The sequence below is a fragment of the Bos indicus genome, chromosome 8 (genome assembly GCF_029378745.1).
Source record: "Bos indicus isolate NIAB-ARS_2022 breed Sahiwal x Tharparkar chromosome 8, NIAB-ARS_B.indTharparkar_mat_pri_1.0, whole genome shotgun sequence".
NCBI lineage: Eukaryota > Metazoa > Chordata > Mammalia > Artiodactyla > Bovidae > Bos > Bos indicus.
The window spans coordinates 72,548,120-72,571,070 of NC_091767.1; the positions used below are offsets into that span (position 1 = coordinate 72,548,120).

Consider the following 22,951-nt stretch of genomic DNA (forward strand, 5'->3'; position numbering starts at 1 on the left):
GAAGTTGCTCGGTGGTGTCAGACTCCTAGCAACCCCATGGACTGCAACCTACCAGGCTTCTCTGTCGATGGGATTTTCCAGGCAAAAGTACTGGAGTGGGTTGCCGTTGCCTTCTCTGAAAGATACATACTATCTTTTTCATATTTAGGACTATCTCCCCCAGAAAATTCCCGGAAGTAGGATTTCTGGATTAGACGATGGGAATAAGCTTATGACTGGAGACGCACATGTTACCAGAATGCTTTCTATAGATGGGCACTAATTACTATCTGCCTGCTTGGCAAACTGATGTTTAAAATTCTTTACCTGTTTGAGGGGTGAAAAGTTGACTTCTATAACTCTGTTGAATTAAAAAAAAATGACTTGAAATTATCTGGCACTCATATGTATTTATAATTTTCTAAAGTTTTCATTCTCAGTTTTTATAAACTCTTTGTATACTAAAGGTCTGGCTAGCCAAGTATTTATAAACTTCTTGTATTTCCTGGTGAATTGTGTATTCGTGTTTTGTTTATTTGTAATCTGAATATTTTCCATCTAGTGAGTATAAACTCATAATTTCTTGTAAGTATTTTGCCATGCCTTTTATAGTTGTATGTAGTGTATGGTATATGAAGTATACCTTTTGTGTTTTTATGAATATCAAAATTTCAGCTTGTATAGATAATTATTTTGCTTTTGTGATTTCTTCATTTGTTTCAATATGTAGAAAAATGGTTTAGAAAGCTGTACACTTACTTTTTAAATTTCTGGTCTGTTTTTCCATTATCTTTTACATTAGGAATTTATTTTAATGAAAATGTGTGGTGAGAGGTTAGATTGATTCTGCTCTGAGTAGAATAGAATATTCCAGTACATTTATGGAATTGATCCATTGTTTCATGATTTGTTATGTCTTTTTTGCTATATGCTTAATAGCTGTATATAATAGTACTTGATTTCATTGTTTTCATTGATTTAGATATCTTTACTACTAATATCACTCATTATTATAACTTCATAGTATTTTGGTGTCTGATAGGGACCATCTTCCCCCCACCCTCCAGAGCAAACATCTGTTTTACCTCTCTGTCAAATTCTCAAAGAAATCCTGCCATGCTTTTGTTGGGAGTGTCATTAAAATTCTAAGTTAACTGGGGGAGAATTGATGTATTTACAGTAATGTATTTGTGTATTAATACCAGGCATATATTTTTCTTAACATTCGAGTGTGCATTTATTACATAGATCATAACAAAGAGCTAAAATTTTGTCTTTTTTTTCTTTAAAGGACTTTGGGTGTCCTTGAAGCTATTGCCAGGAGACCTCACGCAAGTTCAGAAAAATTTTTCACACTTGGTTGATCGATCCACAGCTATCGCACGGAAGATGGGCTTTCCTGAGATAATCCTTCCAGGTAAATGCTTTGCTTGATTCACCTGTTATGCATCCTCTAGGACTTTCCTTCCACATAGCCATCACTTTAAAAAAGTTTTTTTATTCAAGTGTAGTTGCTTTACAATGTTGTGTTAATTTCCACTGTACAGCAAAGTGAATCAGCTATACCTATACATATATCCACTCTTCTTTGGATTTCCTTCCCATTTAGATCACCACAGAGCAATGAGTAGAGATTCCTGTGCTATACGTAGGTTCTTGTTAGTTATCTGTTACACATAGTATGGATAATGTTTGCCTAGAGAATTCCATGAACAGAGGAGTATGCTGCTACCGCTGAGTCGCTTCAGTCGTGTCCGACTCTGTGCGACCCCTTAGATGGCAGCCCACCAGGCTCCCCCATCCCTGGGATTCTCCAGGCAAGAACACTGGAGTGTGTTGCCATTTCCTTCTCCAATGCATGAAAGTGAAAAGTGAAAGTGAAGTTGCTCAGTTGTGTCTGACCCTCAGTGACCCCGTGGACCGCAGCCTTCCAGGCTCCTCCGTCCATGGGATTTTCCATGCAAGGGTACTGGAGTGGGGTGCCATTGCCTTCTCCCAGAGGAGTATAGTGGGCTACAGTTCATGGGGTTGCAAAGAGTCGGACATGACTGAGCAACTTAAGGCACATATGCACAGATAGTGTATATACATCAGTGCCCATCTCTCAGTTCATCCCAACCCCTTCCCCCTCTGGGTGTCCATACATTTGTTCTCTATGTCTCTGTGTCTATTTCTGCTTTATAAATAGGATTATATATAACAGTTTTTTCCAATTCCACATATATGTATGAATATGATTTTTGTCTTTCTGATTTACTTCACTCTATATGACAGTCCCTGGGTCCATCCATGTCTCAACAAATGACCCATTTTTTTTCCTTTTTATGGCTGAGTAATATTCCATTTTATGTAGGTACCATATCTTCTTTATCCATTCCTCCTTTGATGGACATTTAGGTTGTTTCTATGTCCTGGCTATTGTAAATAGTGCTACAGTGACCATTGGATTGCTCTAATGGGACCCTCGAGGCAACATGGATCAAATTTCATCGTTTACAAGTTGTAGTTTCTTAGAAAACTACCCAGTATGCAAGCCCAAGAGAGCACTTTTAAAAGTAACTCAAAATTTTCTCTTTGCTTTCTCTTCCTTTGTGTTCTGCACAAGTCCTTCTGAAATACTTCCTAGACCACCCATTAAGTAGCACTAAATAGCAGTATCTCTGCCCCGAGAATTACTTGCTTCATCTGCAGGTGCCTCTTCTCATGATGACATCACCAATACTGTGGGCTCCTTGACAGGAAACTTCAGCAAGGTGCCCGCTCCGCTCAGACTCAGCTGGACCTTCTGTTCCGTTGGCTTTAGCTCCAGCTGTGTTCCTGGCTTTCCCCTTACTCGTGGTGATAGGAATATAAACGTTTTGCAGTTTCCTACTGTAGTTTCATCTTGTTTGCCACCAGGTGATAGTGATTTGCATATGTATTCTTGAGAATTCATTAATTTGACCCATTTACTTTCTTGATCATTGTAGTGATAAAAGAACATCATCCCCTTGAGGAACTTTATATATATGTATTATATGACCTAAATCAAATCCCTTATGATTATACAGTGGAAGTGAGAAATAGATTTAAGGGCCTAGCTCTGATAGATAGAGTGCCTGATGAACTATGGAATGAGGTTCGTGACATTGTACAGGAGACAGGGATCAAGACCATCCCCATGGAAAAGAAATGCAAAAAAGCAAAATGGCTGTCTGGGGAGGCCTTACAAATAGCTGTGAAAAGAAGAGAAGCGAAAAGCAAAGGAGAAAAGGAAAGATATAAACATCTGAACGCAGAGTTCCAAAGAATAGCAAGAAGAGATAAGAAACCCTTCTTCAGCGATCAATGCAAAGAAATAGAGGAAAACAACAGAATGGGAAAGACAGGGATCTCTTCAAGAAAATCAGAGATACCAAAGGAACATTTCATGCAAAGATGGGCTCGATAAAGGACAGAAATGGTATGGACCTAATAGAAGCAGAAGGTATTAAGAAGAGATGGCAAGAATACACAGAAGAACTGTACAAAAAAGATCTTCACGACCCAGATAATCACGATGATGTGATCACTGACCTAGAGCCAGACATCCTGGAATGTGAAGTCAAGTGGGCCTTAGAAAGCATCACTACGAACAAAGCTAGTGGAGGTGATGGAATTCCAGTTGAGCTATTCCAAATCCTGAAAGATGATGCTGTGAAAGTGCTGCACTCAATATGCCAGCAAATCTGGAAAACTCAGCAGTGGCCACAGGACTGGAAAAGGTCAGTTTTCATTCCAATCCCAAAGAAAGGCAATGCCAAAGAATGCTCAAACTACCACACAATTGCACTCATCTCACACGCTGGTAACGTAATGCTCAAAATTCTCCAAGCCAGGCTTCAGCAATACTTGAACCGTGAACTTCCTGATGTTCAAGCTGGTTTTAGAAAAGGCAGAGGAACCAGAGATCAAATTGCCAACATCCACTGGATCATCGAAAAAGCAAGAGGGGTCCAGAAAAGCATCTATTTCTGCTTTATTGACTATGCCAAAGCCTTTAACTGTGTGGATCACAATAAACTGTGGAAAATTCTGAAAGAGATGGGAATACCAGACCACCTGACCTCGCCTCTTGAGAAATTTGTATGCAAGTCAGGAAGCAACAGTTAGTACTGGACATGGAACAACAGGCTGGTTCCAAATAGGAAAAGGAGTTCGTCAGGGCTGTATATTGTCACCCTGTTTATTTAACTTATATGCAGAGTACATCATGAGAAACTCTGACTGGAAGAAACACAAGCTGGAATCAAGATTGCCGGGGGAAATATCAATAACCTCAGATATGCAGATGACACCACCCTTATGGCAGAAAGTGAAGAGGAACTCAAAAGCCTCTTGATGAAGGTGAAAGTGGAGAGTGAAAAAGTTGGCTTAAAGCTCAACATTCAGAAAACGAAGATCATGGCATCCGGTCCCATCACTTCATGGGAAACAGATGGGGAAACAGTGTCAGACTTTATTTTTCTGGGCTCCAAAATCACTACAGATGGTGACTGCAGCCATGAAATTAAAAGACGCTTAACTCGTTGGAAGGAAAGTTATGACCAGCCTCGATAGCATATTCAAAAGCAGAGACATTACTTTGCCAACAAAGGTCCGTCTAGTCAAGGCTATGGTTTTTCCTGTGGTCATGTATGAATGTGAGAGTTGGACTGTGAAGAAAGCTGAGCGCCGAAGAATTGATGCTTTTGAACTGTGGTGTTGGAGAAGACTCTTGAGAGTCCCTTGGACTGCAAGGAGATCCAACCAGTCCATTCTGAAAGAGATCAGCCTTGGGATTTCTTTGGAAGGAATGATGCTAAAGCTGAAACTCCAGTACTTTGGCCCCCTCATGGGAAGAGTTGACTCATTGGAAAAGACTCTGATGCTGGGAGGGATTGGGGGCAAGAGGAGAAGGGGACGACAGAGGATGAGATGGCTGGATGGCATTACTGACCCGATGGACATGAGTCTGAGTGAACTCCGGGAGTTGGTGATGGACAGGGAGGCCTGGCATGCTGCGATTCATGGGGTCGCAAAGAGTCGGACACGACTGAGCGACTGATCTGATCTGATCTGATTATATAAAATATATATTATAAATATTAAAGCACAAATATGTTGTATGTTCATTAGAAAAAATATGAATAAACAATCTTTGGCATGTTAGAAAAATTCTTGAAAGCCAAACTGTTATCTAGTACATAAAAATTCAGGTTTTTAAAATTTTTATTTGTTTATTTAATTTAGCTGCCCTGCAGAGCATGTGGGATCTTAGTTTTCTGAGCAGGGATTGAACCTGTGCCCCCTGCAATAGAAGCACAGATTCTTAACCACGGGACCGCAAAGGAAGTCCCCAGGATCTTTTAAACTAATTGAAGCTCTTGTTCCTCCTTGGTGAAATTAAGGAGCAGTAATAATTTGATGGGCTTCCCTGGTGGCTCAGTGGAAAGAATCTGCCTGCCAATGCAGGAGTTGCAGTTCAGTCCCTGGGTGGGGAAGATCCCCTGGAGGAGGAAATGTCAACTTTCTCCAGTATTCTTGCCTGAGAAATCCCATGGACAGAGGAGCCTTGTGGGCTACAGTCCATTGGTTCGCTAATAGTTGAACACGACTGAGACTGAGCATGCACACACAAAATAATTTGATGGCCTCATGCATTTGTATACATAGTGAGTATTAAAAGAATATTTGTGGAATGAAGAAATGAAAGAGTTCTAAAATGGAGATCATCTTCTTTGCTCACGAATAGTAGTTTTCATCTGCTTTATCCTTTACAGAGCTGTTTCACCCTAATACATTTTCATCAACATTCTTGGAAAATGTTTGTTTTCTTGCTGTTTATAAAAATAAGTATTGGTATTCTTCCTGTAACTGATGGCCGTTTTACTGCTTCAGCAAGACCGAAACCTAAAAAAAATGTAATAGACGAGTTTTTTTCTTTGGACAAAGTGAATTTACCTTTGAAATCTGTCTGGAAAGAGTCCTTCTACTTAATAGTATTAGTTCATGAACTGCCAGGGCTATAATAGACTTCAAAAATCATCCAGAATGATGGTTCTCAAATGTAAGTCATTGGTTCAGCCAGTCAGGATTACCTGGGTAATATTAAAATACAGATTCCCAGACTTTCCCAGACTCTGATTCAGTTTGTAAGACCCGGGTTCTCCAGGTTGTTGTTTAGTTGCTGAGTCTTGTCTGAGTCTTTGCCATCCCATGGATTGCAGCACATCAGACTTCTCTGTCCTTCACTATCTCCTGGAGTTTGCTTAGACTCATGTCCATTGAGTCAGTGATGCCATCTCATCCTCTGTCGCCCCCTTCTCTGCCCTCAGTCTGACTCAGCATCAGGGTCTTTTCCAATGAGTTGTCTCTTTGCATCAGGTGGCCAAAGTATTGGAGCTTCAGCATCAGTCCTTCCAATGAATATTCAAGGTTGATTTCCTTTAGGATTGACTGGTCTGATCTCCTTGCTGTCTAAAGGACTCTCAACAGTCTTCTCCAGCACCACAATTTGAAAGCATCAGTTCTTCAGCACTCAGCCTACTTTATGGCTCACCTCTTATATCCATACATGACTACTGGAAACATCATAGTTTTGATTGTATGGACCTTTATCGGATTCTCCTGGGGATTCTGGTAATTGGCCGGGTTTGAGAAACATAGATCTGGGCCAACATCCCTCACTGGTGTCCTTTTTGTCACCATTTGAACAGGCTCCAGAGTCTTCTTTAATTCTTCCCTCTACTGCACTTTCCCTCATAGCTAAATTCGTGGAAGCAATTATATGTTCTCTGTTTCCTCACCTGTCAGTCTCTCTCTGTCCAGAATGGCTGTCACTACTCACTAAAGATTACAGTGTCTCTAAGTCCAGTGGGTATTCTTAGCCTGGTGATAGTCTCTGGCTGGCATATGACACAGTTGCTCACTCCCTCTTTTGGAACGTTACCACACATTGTTGGTGATGCCACACTCTTCTCTTTGTTTCCTGCCCCTGGCATCTCTCCCAGGGTTCCTTTGCCAACTTATTATCTTCGACCTCACCTTTAAGTTCCTCAGTATTTGGTCCTTATGCCCTCTCTTGGTTTGCTTGCGCTGCATGACAAAGAACCACAGGCTGTGTGGCTTGAACAATGGCAGTATATGGGACTTCCTTGGAGGTCCAGTGGTAAATACAATACAGCAGGTGAGGATTTGATCCCTGCTTAGGAAACTAAGATCCCATATGCCATGCGGTGTAGCCAAACAATAAAATATAAAAAATGAAAGTATAGTTTCTTATAGTTCTGGAGGCTGGAAGTCAAAAATCAAAATACCTGTAGGCTTGTTTCTTCGGAATCCTCTTCTTGTTTACTGGTTGCCGCCTCCTTACTGTATCCTCATACTGTCACCCCTTGGTCTGTGTGTTATCTGTGTCCTAGTCTTATAAAGGTGTCAGTTATATTGGATTAGGGCTCACCATATGACCGCCTTTTACATTAGTCACCTCTTTAACATGTGAATTTGAGGGAGGGGGACACGGTTCAGTCTTTAACAGGTCCCCTTTCTTTCCTTCTGCACGCTGTCCTCTCCCTAGGTGATCTCATCCACTCTGTTTTCGTATTTCTTTACTTAGCTGTGCTGGGTCTTAGCGGCAGCATGTGGACTCAGTTGTGGCATGTGGGACCAGTGATTGAACCGGATCATGTGCATCGGGAGCTCTGCACTACCAGGGGAGTCCTCATCCATTCATTTTGCTTCTCTGTGGTAGTTGTCTATAAATCCGAATCTCTAGTTCTAAGACACTTCCTTTAATCAGAGGTGGGAAGAGGACCTTCTCTTCCCACCCTCAATTGGATGATTCTTTCTCTTTGTTAATTTCTTAACTCAAAATCTGCACCTGGAACTTGCCATCCTAAGCATCTGGGCCTGACTCTTTTATTGTGTTTTTATCTCAGAGAACAGCCCCTCATCCATCCACTTGCATAGACAAGAAACCTGGAAATCACCCTTGACACCTCCTTTCCTTCACCTCACACAGGATTGAGGGAGAAGATCCACCAGTTTTCCCTTTGAAAGCCTCTCAACTCCACCCCCTTCTTTATCCAGCTGCAGCTCCCTAAATTGTAGCTACTGACTTCAGTTCCCTGGACAACTGCCATGTCTTCCTAACTGGTTTCCCTGTTCTGTTCTTTCTATCTCGTTCTCCACACGGTAGCACGAATGGTCTGTTATAAATGCCTTTCTGATATCATCACACTCCTTCCTTTCTGAAAACATGTTAGTGACTTCTGTTTATATTTAGGATGAAGATACAAATTCTTCTGTTGGCCTCAGGCAGGCTTATGTCTGTCTCCATAACCTCATCTCATACCAGATTTCCTTCACTTGAAAGCATCATTGATATGTCTGCTACCTCTGGGCCTTTGCACATGCTATGTACTCTCCCTCCTACTCTCATTCCTCCAGTATCAGCCCAAAGGGTAAATTCCCACACCCTCCATTGATCCTGACTTTATAATGATGCATCTCATCAGATGATGGTCTGAGAATGCTTCTCTCACCCACCAGACTATAAGCTGCTTGAGAGCAAGGCTGTGGGTGTATGGCTGACCGTTGTCTCCCAAACACCTAGCACAATGCTTCATAACAGAGTCTGTGTTCAGTCTGTTTTTTAAAGGAGTAAATGAATATTATTTCATTTCACTGTACCTTAATTTACTCAACCGTTTCTATGGTTGGAAACTGAAGATGTGTCAAAGTTTTCACATTAACAAACAATACCACAATGAATATCCTTATGGATAAATCATTGCTCACATGTTTTTTTGTGGTATAGTTGATGTACTATATTATATAAGTTTCACGTGTACAACAAATAGCACTAAACTGTACTTCAGAGACACTGTGCTATGTATGGAGAGGTAAAATGAGGTAAGCTATTGGGAACAATACGTGTAAAAACTTCTATGTAAATAATTTATTACAAAGTCAGAGCATTTTATATTTTACATATAATTTACATCTTATTGCACTCTGAAATTTAAAAATGACTCCAGGTAGCACCACTCACAGGATGGATTGTTGTATTGCAGGAGATGTTCGGAATGATATTTATGTCACCCTGATCCATGGGGAGTTTGACAAGGGGAAAAAGAAGACACCAAAGAACGTGGAGGTGACCATGTCTGTACATGACGAGGAGGGCAGGCTCCTGGAGGTTAGTATGTTCCCGGCAGTCCCACTGCCATCACACACTCCTTTACAGGACTTCAGGCCTGACGTTAATTGTTCTTCACTGTAGAGTGGATTTGGTGTTTCACAAGAAAAACGTAGGAAGCCCATTAAATTTGTGAATAGCAGTTACCAGTTTTATTAATAAATTCACATAGATTCTTAATTTTATTATTTCTCCTGTGCTGAGAAAGACCTCAAGCCACCAGGATTTCAGGTGTACATTTCTAATGTAGCGATTCCCTCTCTCTCCTTTTTATTGATTTATTTTCGGCTGCACTGGGTCTTCATTGCTGCACACAGGCTTTCTCTAGTTGCAGTGAGTGGGGCTACCCTTTCTTGCAGTGTGCAGGCTTCTCATTGCAGTGGCTTCCCTTTGCAGAGCACAGGCTCTTGGGTAGAGCAGTTGAGGCACATGGACTCAGCAGTTGCAGCTCCTGGGCCTAATAGTTGTGGTGCATGGGCTTAGTTTGTGCCAAGGCATATGGGATCTTCCCAGATCAGGGATCAAATGCACGTCTCCTACGTTGGCAGGCGGATTCTTTACCACCGAGCTACCAGGGAAGCCCCTGATGTAGAGATTCTTAATCATTTTCAAGTAATTTAGACACTTTCAATCTGATAAGGTCCTCCTTTCGATCTGGAGGGTACAGGTCCTCCACCTGGGTGAGCTGAACCAGTGGAGGTGCACTGCTTAGAGCTGTTACACTGGAAGGGCTCTTGGTTCGAGGTCAACTACCATGCTTTTTAGTTTTAGAGATCATCCAACTGCAGCCCAGAGAGGATAAGGTGTTCTCTCAGGGAAGCACAGGACCCAGAGGTGATGCAGGAAACAGACACAGGTGTCCTGACTTCTGGTCCATTGTTCCTCCAACAGAAGTTAAGTCTTGATTCTGACGTCATGGAGGAGGATAGGCAAGGGGTGGTCACGGCAGGCTTTTACTGCCCGAGTGACCTCTGGCTCCTCTTGTGTGAGCCATAGTTACCTGCTGGGGAGTCCACTCCATTCACTGAGTGCATCGTGGTGAGAGCACAGCAGAGTACACCATCCACCACTTCCTGGGGATGTGCTTGTCTTCGAAGGAATCAGTTGTTTAAAGACAAGTTGTCCTCTGCATAGAGGGAGAAGCAGAATGCCGTGGGCCACAATTGGGAGTGATTTCTTTGTGCTGTTAGAAGAGCCCTTTCGCCCCAAGAGTTCAAGTACACATCGTGGCTTTGCTAACTAGCTTGGAAGTACCCCCACGGAGGCCTGACTCTACTGCTCTAAGTGGTTCCTTTCTAGGAAGAGCCACAACCCTAAGTTCTAGTGGACACACCACACCTACGTACCAAGTCCTTAAAACAAGAGTGTAGACAGGACCTCACACGGCTTTACGTGTGCAGTGTGCTTAGCTCTGGGTCACCCTCATTAGACCTCCATTCGCTGAAAGAGGAAAGAAGAAAGGAAGGAAGGACAGTATATGGTTGGAATGGAAGAGAGAATAAAAGTTCCAGCAAAGAGGAATGTTAAGCTGGTACTGGCTGCCTTAGCAACTACGCATCAAGATACTTGGACCCTCAAAGTGCTAGAAACTCACTCACTCTTTTTTTTTTTTTAATATATAATTTAATTAATTTATTTTTGGCTTTGCTGGGCTTTTCTCTAGTTTGTGGTGTTTGGGGGCTACTCTCTAGTTGGGGTGTGCAGGCTTCTCATTGCAGTGACTTCTCACGTTGCGGAGCACAGGCTCTAGGGCATGCGGGCTTTAGTAGTTGTAGCACATGGGCTTAGTAACTGCGGCTTGCAGACTCTAGAGCACAGACTTAAGAGTTGCGGTGCCTGGGCTTAGTTGCTTTGGGATCCTCCCAGATCAGGGATCAAACCTGTGTCTCCTGCATTGGCAGGCAGATTCTTTACCAATGAGCCACTGGGGAAGCCCAAAACTCAGTCATTTTAAATTAATTTCTTTTATTGACATATGGTTGCTTTACAGTGTTGTGTTTGTTTCAGGTATACAGCCAAGTGTCTATCTGTACAGCATTATCTATCGATCATCTATGTATATTCTTTTTTAGATTCTTTTAACATGTAGGTTTTTACAACATATTCCATATAGTTCCTGTGCTGTACAGTAGGTCCTTGTTACCTATTTTATATAGAATAGTGCGTATCTTTTCATCTCAAGTTCCTAATTATTCCCACTCCTCAACCTTCCCCTTTGGAAACCAGGAGTTTGTTTTCTATGTCCATGAGTCTGTTTGCGTTTTGTAAATAAGTTCATGTCTGTCATACTTTAGATTCCACATATGAGTGATTTCATATTTGTCTTTCTCTGTCTGACTCACTTCACCACTTAGTATGACAATCTCTGGTTCATCCATGTTGATGCAAATGGCATTATTTCATTCCTTTTTATGGATGAGTAGTCTTCCATTGTATACATGTAGCACATCTTCTTAGAAAGTCATCTCATTCTTCACCCCAGAGGTAATCAGCTTATGGATGCCAATGTAAGACATGCGCTAGCCATGTGGAGTACCCTGACTGTCTAGATAATATTATCACCTCCTAATTTTTTCTTTCCATCCAAAGAAAGCGATTCATCCTGGTGCTGGATATGAAGGCATTTCTGAGTACAAATCAGTGGTGTATTATCAAGTCAAGCAGCCCTGTTGGTATGAGACCGTCAAGGTGAGAATGTGCTATCAGTAACTTCTGTCATACATGAAACCTCTTTTAGATTCCTTTCTTTTTTAAAATTAGGATATAGTTGCTTTACAATGTTGTGTTAGTTTCTGCTGCACAGTGAAGTGAGTCAGCTATATGTATACATATACCCCCGCCCTTGACCCTTCTTCCCACCCCACTCCCCTATCCCACCCCTCTAGGTCATCACAGAGCATTGAGCTGAGCTCCTTATGCCATACAGCAGCTTCCCACTAGCTCTCTGTTTTACACGTGGTAGTGTATATATGTCAATCTCAATCTCCTGATTCATCCCACCCCCTTTGTCCACACATCTGTTCCCTACGTCTGTGTGTCTATTCTTGCCCTGAAGTAGGTTCATCTGTATCATTTTTCTAGATTCCACATATATGCATTAATATACTATATTTGTTTTTCTGTTTCTGACTTACTTCACTGTTTGACAGACTGTAGGTCCAAACACATCTCCACAAATGACCCTTTTACCCACCAGTGATTCCTCCTTTATCCTGAAGTTTTACACAGGTTGCCTGTGGTGTGCCATAAGAAATGAACTGATCATCGTAATTCTTTAGAAGAGCATTTCTCTTTCAGAAACTTCAGAAATCTTAAATAACGTTCTAGTTTGTCAACGTGTTGAAATTTGGAGAAAAACTTGTGGTTGTAATGATGTAAGAGGCTGCCAAGATGGTCCAGCACCAAATGGAAATTTTCACACTTTCATGAGCAGTTTCCTAACATTTCTCTCCTCCTTGGCCTCTAACCAAGTTTGCTGGGCCTCTTTTCAATTTAATTACGTGGTTTTCAGATTCCAAAGCGCTCTTGAGATCAGTCAGCTCATGTGAGCCTTGCCATAGCTCTGCAACTGAAATGGTCTGAGTTACAGTTCCCCTTTTTCTTTCTCTCTTTGTTAATCGTTCACCACACTGAGCAGCGTGGGGGATCTTAGTTCTCCCACCAGGGATCCAACTTGGGTACCACCTGCATTGGAAGGCAGAGTCTTAACCACTGGACCACAAGGGAAGTCCCAACAGTAGCCCTTTTTCTAAAGAGGTAACTGAACTCAGAGAAGTGAAGCAGCCATGTTCCTCTAGCTGCTCTCTGTCAGAGTCTACACTAGAGCCCACTTTTTCTGAAACCTAGGCTCCACTAGCTCTTTCTTTTTTTATTATTTTATAATTGAAGTATAATTTATTTGCAGTGCTGTGTTAATTTTGGCTGTACAGCAAAGCAATTCCATTATCTATATGTATTTCTAGTTTTTGTTTAGTCACTAAGTCCTATCTAACTCTTTGTCACCCCATGGACTGTAGCCTGCCAGGCTTCTCTGTCCATGGAATTTCCCAGGCAACAATACTGGAGTGAGTTGCCATTTCTGTCTCCAGGGTATCCTTCCGACCCGATAGAACCACATCTCCTGCATTAGCAGGGGGATCCTTTACCACTGAGCCACCCGAGAAGCTCATATATATATTCTGTTGAATATTCTTTGCCATTATGACTGAGATCAGGATACTGAATATAGGTCCTTGTGCTGTACAATGTAACTTTGTTGCTTATCCACGTTGACTTTCTGATTGTCAGAGTCTTAAAAACTCTAAATAACTAAAAAATAAATTGCCCTTGTATCTTAATTCAGAAGTAACCATCCTCCACAATGGTTGGAGGCATAATAAATGCACAAAGATGGGCACAATAAAGGACAGAAATGGTATGGACCTAACAGAAACAGAAGATATTAAGAAGAGGTGGCAAGAATACACAGAAGAACCACGATGATGTGATCACTCACCTAGAGCCAGACATCCTGGAATGCAAAGTCAAGTGGGCCTTAGGAAGCATCACTGTGAACAAAGCTAGTGGAAGTGATGGAATTCCAGTTGAGCTATTTCAAATGCTAAAAGATGATGCTGTCGAAGTGCTGCACTCAACATACCAGCAAATTTGGAAAACTCAGCAGTGGCCATGGGACTGGAAAAGATCAGTTTTCATTCCAATCCCAAAGAAAGGCAATGCCAAACGATGTTCAAACTACTGCACAATTGCACTCATCTCACATGCCAGCAAAGTAATGCTCAAAATTCTCCAAGCCAGGCAGTGAACTGTGAACTTCCAGATGTTCAAGCTGGATTTAGAAAAGGCAGAGGAGCCAGAGATCAAATTGCCAACATCTGCTGGATCATCAAAAAAGCAAGAGAGTTCCAGAAAAACATTTACTTCTGCTTTATTGACTACGCCACAGTCTTTGACTGTGTGGATCATAGCAAACTGTGGAAAATTTTTAACAAGATGGGAATACCAGATCACCTGATCTGCCTCTTGAGAAATCTGTATGCAGGTCAGGAAGCAACAGTTAGAACTGGACATGGAACTACAGACTGGTTCCAAACAGGAAAAGGAGTACGTCAAGGCTATATATTGTCACCCTGCTTATTTAACTTATGTACAGAGTACATCATGAGAAATGCTGGAGTGGATGAAGCATAAGCTGGAATCAAGATTGCTGGGAGAAATACCAATAACCTGAGATATGCAGATGACATCATCCTTATGGCAGAAAGCAAAGAAAAACTAAAGAGCCTCTTGATGAATGTGAAAGATGAGAGTGAAAAAATTGGTTTAAAACTAAACTTTCAGAAAACTAATATCATGGCATCTGGTGCCATTGCTTCATGGGAAATAGATGGGGAAACAGTGGCAAGACTTTTTTGGGGGGCTCCAAAATCACTGCAGATGGTGACTGCAGCCATGAAATTAAAAGACGCTTGCTCCTTGGAAGAAAAGTTATCACCAACCAAGATAGTATATTCAAAAGCAGAGACATTACTTTGCCAACAAAGGTCCGTCTAGTCAAAACTATGGTTTTTCAGTAGTCATGTATGAATGTGAGAGTTGGAATATAAAGAAAGCTGAGTGTCGAAGAATTGATGCTTTTGAATTGTGGTGTTGGAGAAGACTCGAGGGTCCCTTGGACTGCAAGGAGATCCAGCCAGTCAATCCTAAAGGAAATCAGTCCTGAATATTCATTGGAAGAACTGATGCTAAAGCTGAAACTCCAATACTTTGGCCACCTGATGCGAAGAACTGACTCATTTGAAAAGACCCTGATGCTGGGAATGATTGAAGGCGGGAGAAGAAGGGGACGACAGAGGATGGAATGGTTTGGTGGCATTACCAACTCCATGGACATGAGCTTGAGTAAACTCCGGGAGTTGGTGATGGACGGGGAAGGCTGGCGTGCTGCAGTCCATGGGGTCGCAAAGAGTCGGACACAACTGAGCAACTGAACTGAACCATCCTCCACAATTTTACATACTTAATATGTCTTGAATCATGCTGTGCATGCAAGTTTAAACTAGGAATAAAACCACCATACGACCCAGCAATCCCACTCCTAGGCATATACCCTGAGGAAACCAAAATTGAAAAAGACACGTGTATCCCTTGTTCATTGCGGCACTATTTACAATAGCTAGAATATGGAAGCAACCTAGATGTCCGTCAAGAGATGAATGGATAAAAAACATCAATACAGTATACTAACGCATATATATGGAATTTAGAAAGATGGTAACAATAACCCGGTGTACAAGACAGCAAAAGAGACACTGATGTATAGAACAGTCTTATGGACTCTGTGGGAGAGGGAGAGGGTGGGAAGATTTGGGAAAATGACATTGAAACATGTAAAATATCATGTAAGAAACGAGTTGCCAGTCCAGGTTCGATGCACGATATGGATGCTTGGGGCTAGTGCACTGGGACGACCCAGAGGGATGGTATGGGGAGGGAGGAGGGAGGAGGGTTCAGGATGGGGAACACATGTATACCTGTGGTGGATTCATTTTGATATTTGGCAAAACTAATACAATTATGTAAAGTTTAAAAATAAAATTAAAAAAAAAAAAGAAATTGTGGTACATAGGTACAATAGAATAATAGCCATAAAAAGGAACGCGTTTGAGTCAGTTCTGATGAGGTGGATGAACCTAGAACCTATTATACAGAGTGAAGTGAGTCAGAGAAAGAAAGATAAATATCGTATTCTAACACATATATATGGAATCTAGAAGAATGGTACTGAAGAACTTACTTACAGGGCAGCAGTGGGGAAACAGACATAGAGAATAGACTTACGGACATGGGGAGAGGGGAGGACGGAATGAGATGTATGGAAAGAGTAACATGGAAGCTTACATTATCATATGTAAAATAGAGGGCCAATGGGAATTTGCGGTGTGCCTCAGGAAACTCAAACAGGGGCCCTGTATCAACCTAGAGGGGTGGGATGGGGAGGGAGCTGGGAGGGAGGTTCAAAAGGGAGGGGATATATGTATACCTATGGCTGATTCATGTTGAGATTTGATAGATATTTGCACAACAGTCCATTATATAACCACACCATAATTAAACTCTTGCCACAAATTCTCTGCTCTCTACATTGCCCCATGCCTCTGTTTTCCCTGTCTCTTCTCTACATATAAGCAGCAAAAAGAAAAAGCTTCCTTTTCTCCAGTATTTTATCTTTTTGTTCTAGTGTGTGTATGTGCTCAGTCATGTCTGACTCTTTGTGACCTCATGGACTGTAGCCTGCCAGGGTCCTCTGTCCATGGGTTTCTCCAGGCAAGAATACTGGAATGGGTTGCCATTTCCCTCTCATGGGAACCTTCCCGACCCCGGAATCGATCGTGGGTCTTCTGCCTTGGCAGGCAGATTCTTTACCACTGAGCCACCAGGAAAGCCCTTTCCTTCTGTTATAGTCCCTAAATGTTATTGTATTCACGTACAGCTTGTAGTCTGAAAGGTACAGGTACTGATGTTTTCACTCTGAAGCATCTCCTGCTTCATACTTGAGAAGACACTAGAAATTTGTAGTATCTCCGCTTTCAGAATCTATGATAAATAGCAAAGATGATCTCTTGAGCTTTACTTGGTTTTGAGAAATAGCTAAAGCTCTCTTGAATGAAGTCCTCCACGAAATCTCACTCTATCACAATGACTCCTTATGACCAGATACTAAAATGGGCCTCATTTTATAAAATGAGCTTTGCATGCCAAGGACTGAATTAATATAAACTCGTAATTCTGAATTATTATACAGGTGTCCATTGCTATAGAAGAAGTTACTCGCTGCCATATAAGGTTTACCTTCCGACACCGGTCGTCTCAGGAATGTAAGTATTAGGAGGTCTGTGACATACTTTCATCAAAACAATCTTTCATCAAAAAAACCTCCTGCTTGACAGCACTTTTGTGTGTCTGTAGAACAAGATATTTGGCATCTTTGAGGATTCACTGGTGCTAAGGAAATATTTTTTAATGAATTTTTCTAGGTTTCCAGGATTTGTGTTGTTCATTCTGTATCAGAATTTCCCCAAAATGTGTTCTGTGAGTACTAAGGTTCTCTAAGATGCTAACAGATGTTCTCTGACACAATGAGTTTCACAATTGGATAGAGATAGGAAATGCTTGTGTATTATATTTTCCTCTTAGGCATTCACAGTGTATGTTGTCATATTGCTGAGAAATCCTGAAGCCAGAAAAGTTTTTAATCTCTAGTTTCCCCAATTTTTTTCTAATGAAAGAACTATTTCAAATTTTAGATCATAGTTCATGAGTTGACGTTTCTAAAGTACGAACAAAGGAGAATATTGTTTATTTTCCGATTGATCACAGGTGTCTGGAAGTGTTGTTCTTATTCAGCACTGCATGAAAGTCCAGTCCTTCCTTCCAAACTGAAATTTTTGACTGCCGTCTGCCTACCAGACTGCAGGCCAGGCCCTCAATAGATAATAGCAGACAGGATTCAGACGCTGCTCTGAAAAGTCTCTGTGATCTAGTTAGAAAGATGACTATGAAAACAGACAATGAAGGTCAGGTCAATGTGACGTGTTACAACAGCAAATGTGGAGTTGTAAGCCTAGCACCCAACCCTGCCTGGGGATTTCCTACAACTCCTAAGATTTCCTACATCCTGTCTGAGCCTCGAAGATAGCAGAGGTTAACCCAGCGAAGGGTGATGGTGGAGAAATGTGTTTGAAAAGGAAAGGGCTGCTGAAGTGGGAGCAATTATAATATTAAATTGAGCCATCTTAAAGTGCCAGTTTCATAGGTCAGTAGCAAATAATCAAATATTAGCAATTTCGTCCAGTTCTACATTATACTGAAGGAGCATTTCTCAAGCTCTTAGTTTGTACCAAATACCATGTGGTATTTATATTTATACACTGTCTTGTTTAGTATCTACAGTAGTCTGATAAGATCCATACTACTTTTATCCACATCTGTACATAAGGAAAGTGAGGCACAGAGATGTTAGGCCCAAGGTTGGGCTTCCCTGGTAGCTCAGCTGGTAAAGAGTCCCCTTGCAATGCAGGTGAACCTGATTTAATTCCTGGGAAGATCTGCTGGAAAAGGGATAGGCTACGCACTCCAGTATTCTTGGTCTTCCCTGGTGGCTCAGCTGGGTTCGATCCCTGGGTTGAGAAAATCCCCTGGAGAAGGGAACAGCTACCTACTCCAATATTCTGGCCTGGCTATTCCATGGAGAAGTCCATGGGGTTGCAAAGAGTTGGACATGACTGAGTGACTTTTACTTTCACTTTGCCCAAGGTCACAGGGCTAGTAAGAACCCAGATTGACACCTTGGCAGTCTGATTCCAGGCAGGCTGGAGCAGGGTCATGAAAAGTGAAGATTCTTTTCAGACCATCTTGTAGAGGAGCCATTAAAGAGTGTTGTATAGGTCAGGAGTCCCTACCTTCTGGAGTCTAATGCCTGATGATCTGAGGTAAAGCTGATGCAATAATAATAAAGTGCACAATAAATGTAATGCATTTGAATCATCCTGAAACCATTCCTCCTGCCCCTGGTTGTGGAGAAATTATCTTCCATGAAACCAGTCCCTGGTGCCAAAATGATTGGGGATTGCAAGTATATAGGTGGTGGTGGTGATTTGGTTATCTATTTATAACAGCTTTAGTCATGGTATCCCCAACCAAACTGGACACGGCCCAAGTGGCCATTGAGAGGAGAACATATGAATGGACTATAGTATAATCTTTTCATAACAGATACCTGCCCAGCCAGTCTGGAGACACACAAGACCTAGCAGAGCTTAGAGGTGTGCCTGTGGGGAGAAGGGGCCACGAGCCACCCCAGCCATAGACATCTGAGTAGGGAACATGGTAAGCTCAGAGGCCAACTCTGAAGACCAGGAGGGAGGCCCTTTCCTTCCTCAGGAGGCTCCCTCCCAGATGCCACAAGAAACACATAACCCCTTTTCCTGGCACATTGGCATCTTGGAAAAAGAGAGGAACAGAAACCTTAGATGGCATCACAACTTTGTTATTGTTCAGTGACTAAGTTGTGTCTGACTCTTTGCAACCCCACAGACTGCAGCACACCACGCTTCCCTGTCCTTCACTGTCTCCCGGAGTGTGCTCAAGCTCGTGTCCATGGAGTTGGTGATGCCATCCAACCATCTCATCCTCTGTCGCCCCTTCTCCTCCTGCCCTCAGTTTTTCCCAGCATCAGGGTCTTTTCCAATGAGCAGGCTCTTCGCATCAGGTGGCCAAAGTATTGGAGCTTTGGCATCAGTCCTTCCAGTGAATATTCAGGATTGATTTCCTTTAGGATTGACTGGTTTGATCTCCTTGCTGTCCACAAACCTTGAAATATAATAAATAAAATACTTGCTGAGGTACTTCCCTGGTGGTCAAGTGGCTGGGAATCTGCCTACCAATGCTGGGGTCATGGATTTCATCACTGGTCTGGGAAGATCCTACTTGCTGAGGAGCAACTAAGCCCATGCACCACAGTTACTCAGCCTGTGCTCTAGAGCCCATGCTCCAAATAAGAGAAGCTGCTGCAATGAGAAGCCCATACACAACTAGAGAGTGGTCCCTGCTCAGCACAGCTAGAGAAAGCCTGTGCACAGCATCAAAGACCCAGCGCAACAAAATATAACTAAATACATATATACAGAGTGTACATACATACATACTGAGTCTGTTTTAAAACAGCAGTAGTGAGATAGCCCATGGAATGGTTTGGAAGCATGGCATTTGACCTGATTAGGTTTGATTTTGGAAATTCATACCAAAGAGTGGAGAGATGTTGGGTGGTTGAAGGGCTAAAGACAGAGAGACCTGTTATGAAGAGCTTATGGGAACACAGGGAAGTGATGAGGGTGGCCTGGACTCAGGAGGGAACAGCAGGAATGGAGAGAAGAGGTGTCCAGAGGCTCTTAGGATGTGGGGTTAGCCTGGAGGTGGGGTCAGTGTCGATACTCATTGTTCTGATTGGATGTTTGAGTGGATTCTGTTGTCATTCATTCATAAATATAGGAAGAGCAGGATATGTGTGGGGGGCACCAGAAGATTTCAGTTAAGGAACTATTTCCTTCAGGGAGGCAGTGACATGGATAATCCATGTGGCTTATTGGAGCTCACTGAACTAGTTGATGAGTGTGCGGTCGAACACCTGACTGCAGAGCCATCAGCTGTCATAGCCATCACTCCTGGTATTCTTCTGTCCCGCTCAGACATATATTCTTGTCTTTTCAGCCAGAGATAAATCGGAGCGAGCCTTTGGCGTGTCCTTTGTGAAGCTGATGAACATAAATGGCACCACTCTGCAGGACGGGAGGCACGATCTGGTGGTGTATAAGGTGGTGCTAACGAAAGAGGCTGAGGACCTCCGTACTCCCTGTGAAAATGATTCTGAAAACTCCTTTTAGCCTTCGTGTATAACTATCAGAATCTTCTCTAGAGCTGTATGTGTTCGCACTTATCAGTCTCGAATCCTAGAGGACTGTGGTCACACTAGCTTCATGGACTCCCATCCCCTTCAGTCCAATAAATGATGGTCCTGGGACTTCCCTGATGGTCCAGTGGGGACAGCCAGTCACACTTCCACTGCAGGGGGCGTGGGTTTGATCCCTGGTTGGGAAACTTGGATCCCACATGCTGTTCAGCATGGCCAAGAAAAAAATTTTTTTTTTTTTTTTTAAAGGATGGTCCCTCCTTCTTCTGCAAATGGCATCGTGGAGGTGAACAGCCAGAGGTTGTTCTCTGGCTTTGTTCTTTGCATCACCCCTTGTGGAGCGTTGATAACTGCGCTGTTGGGCTGGGTTAGCAGGTGGTGGGTGTGGTGGTGGGTGTGGTAGGATGTGGTTTTCATATCAGCATGAGCCAGGCACCGTTTCTGTGCTCTGGGGCCCCTCTTCCTCCGGTATCAGTTTTGTCCTTATTCTTCCATCTGAGTGCTGCAGAGCTCTCATTCCCACTGAGATTTTAGAGTCGAAAGTAGATATTGAGAAGATCTCATTTGTCCAACAACATCAAGGAGGATTTTTTCAGTTCATAGCTTTTCTGAGATGAAGCTGCCTGAAGTGTATTTCTGGTAATAGCTCCTGAGCTCAGAATTAGTGTTGGAAGCCATGGCTGGCTGTTTCTTCTCAGGGGACCCAATGAAGTATAACTGTGACAATTTACACATTCAAGAAAACCATCCTTACTCTTTACTTACATATTTATAACACAGACTAGGATACTGATTTCTGCTTCATTACTTATTCCATTTTCATACAATGTTTAAATTATTTCTAGGCTCAGATTTTTGAAAAATATCATAACACCTCAGAGTTAGAAGGGATCTACTATAAAAACTTTCTTATGCTAGAAATACACTGTGCTCATGATAAATATTATTTTATTTGCATCCAAGGGATTTTGTCTACTCTCTGGCATCCCTGACATGCTTCCTTTGCAGGGTGACAACAAGAAGATGGAAGATGCTAAATTCTACCTGACCTTGCCTGGAACCAAGGTGGAGATGGAAGAAAAGGAGCTCCAAGCATCTAAAAACTCAGCCAACTTTGCACCAGCCAAAGACAGCACAAAGGACAGCTTTCAGATTGCCACCCTTATATGTTCCACGAAGCTCACCCAGAATGGTAGGCGTGGTGACCAGAATGACACCAGAATGGGTTTTCTATTGGGTCCTCCTGGGCTCCTTTGTTAAATTCAAGAGACTGGACCATCAGTCTTCTGAGATGGGGTCCTAGGCTTTCTGGATTCTGCTCTTTGTGTGATGTTCTAGGTAGAACTATTAGATAGCTAAAGCTTTTTATGAGGCTTCTTTGTCTATCTTTGAACCAGGATGAAAAACCTGGTGTTTTTTAAATATGGTAAAACCTACAAATGTATTCTAATGGAGGCTGTAAAATTTGAAGGTCTTATGTTTCATTCCTTCAGTGCAGCAAAGAGCTCTAATACTGTTCTTTGTATAATGTGTGTAATGAGAGATTGTGGTAGCAGGGGAAGGACACTGGCAGGCAAATATCCGTGCCTTGCTCAAGAAGGATGGCAAAGAGCAGGGAGGATTTCCTGTTAGCCTTTCCATCTGTTGGCATGTAGACTCCTCTTTCCCCATTTTTTTCTCAAGCAGTCAGAGAGTTTTCATAAAATCAGCTGAACAGTTCAGAGTCAGCTTTACTTTGTCCCTTCTTGAAATCTGATAGCAATTTTAACTTCTCTTGGGTATATCATGGCATTTGATAGCCAATAACAGCTTCTTATTTACTTAACCTATGTAATTTCTAAGGAGTGCTGCTGGATATAGTGCTCCAAGGGTTAGATGCTCTGCGGACTTGCTTTAAAAATTCTGTATCCCCTGTGCTGTGTGGATGATTCGTCCCTTTGACCTTTGAGAAGAGTTGGGGCTCTGCCTTAGGGAGATGATAAGGTAGACAAAGCAGCTGAGATACAAGGGACACTCAAGGATCATCAGATAGCATGTGTTCGGTCTTTAGAAAGGGTCTAAAGATTTATTTTGGTGAATCATGGTTGGGTAGAGAATATGGATAGTATTTCAACTTGAGCAAGTGTCTAGACTCAATAGAGTGAGGCTTAGCGCTGTTACTTATGGGAAAGTAAAAGCATGCACCAAAAATGAAGCCAGAAAAAAGGCGAAACTATAAAGACGTGAAAAGATCCATGATTACAAAGGGCTCGGGGAGAGAGGGAGGGATGAACAGACAAAGAAGAGGGATTTTTAGGACAGTAAAG

General features: G+C 42.3%; 1 protein-coding gene across 2 annotated transcripts in view; it reads left to right on the forward strand.

The window, feature by feature from the left end:
• DOCK5 (dedicator of cytokinesis 5) overlaps positions 1–22,951 on the forward strand; it is a 280,813-nt gene that overhangs the window by 161,348 nt on the left and 96,514 nt on the right. For both annotated transcript variants that reach the window (XM_019966376.2, XM_070794944.1), the window contains exons 13-18: positions 1,271–1,396; positions 9,054–9,178; positions 11,768–11,866; positions 16,983–17,055; positions 20,447–20,550; positions 21,654–21,837. In XM_019966376.2, the coding sequence (XP_019821935.2) occupies positions 1,271–1,396; positions 9,054–9,178; positions 11,768–11,866; positions 16,983–17,055; positions 20,447–20,550; positions 21,654–21,837 (711 nt within the window). The remainder of the gene's footprint in view (positions 1–1,270; positions 1,397–9,053; positions 9,179–11,767; positions 11,867–16,982; positions 17,056–20,446; positions 20,551–21,653; positions 21,838–22,951) is intronic.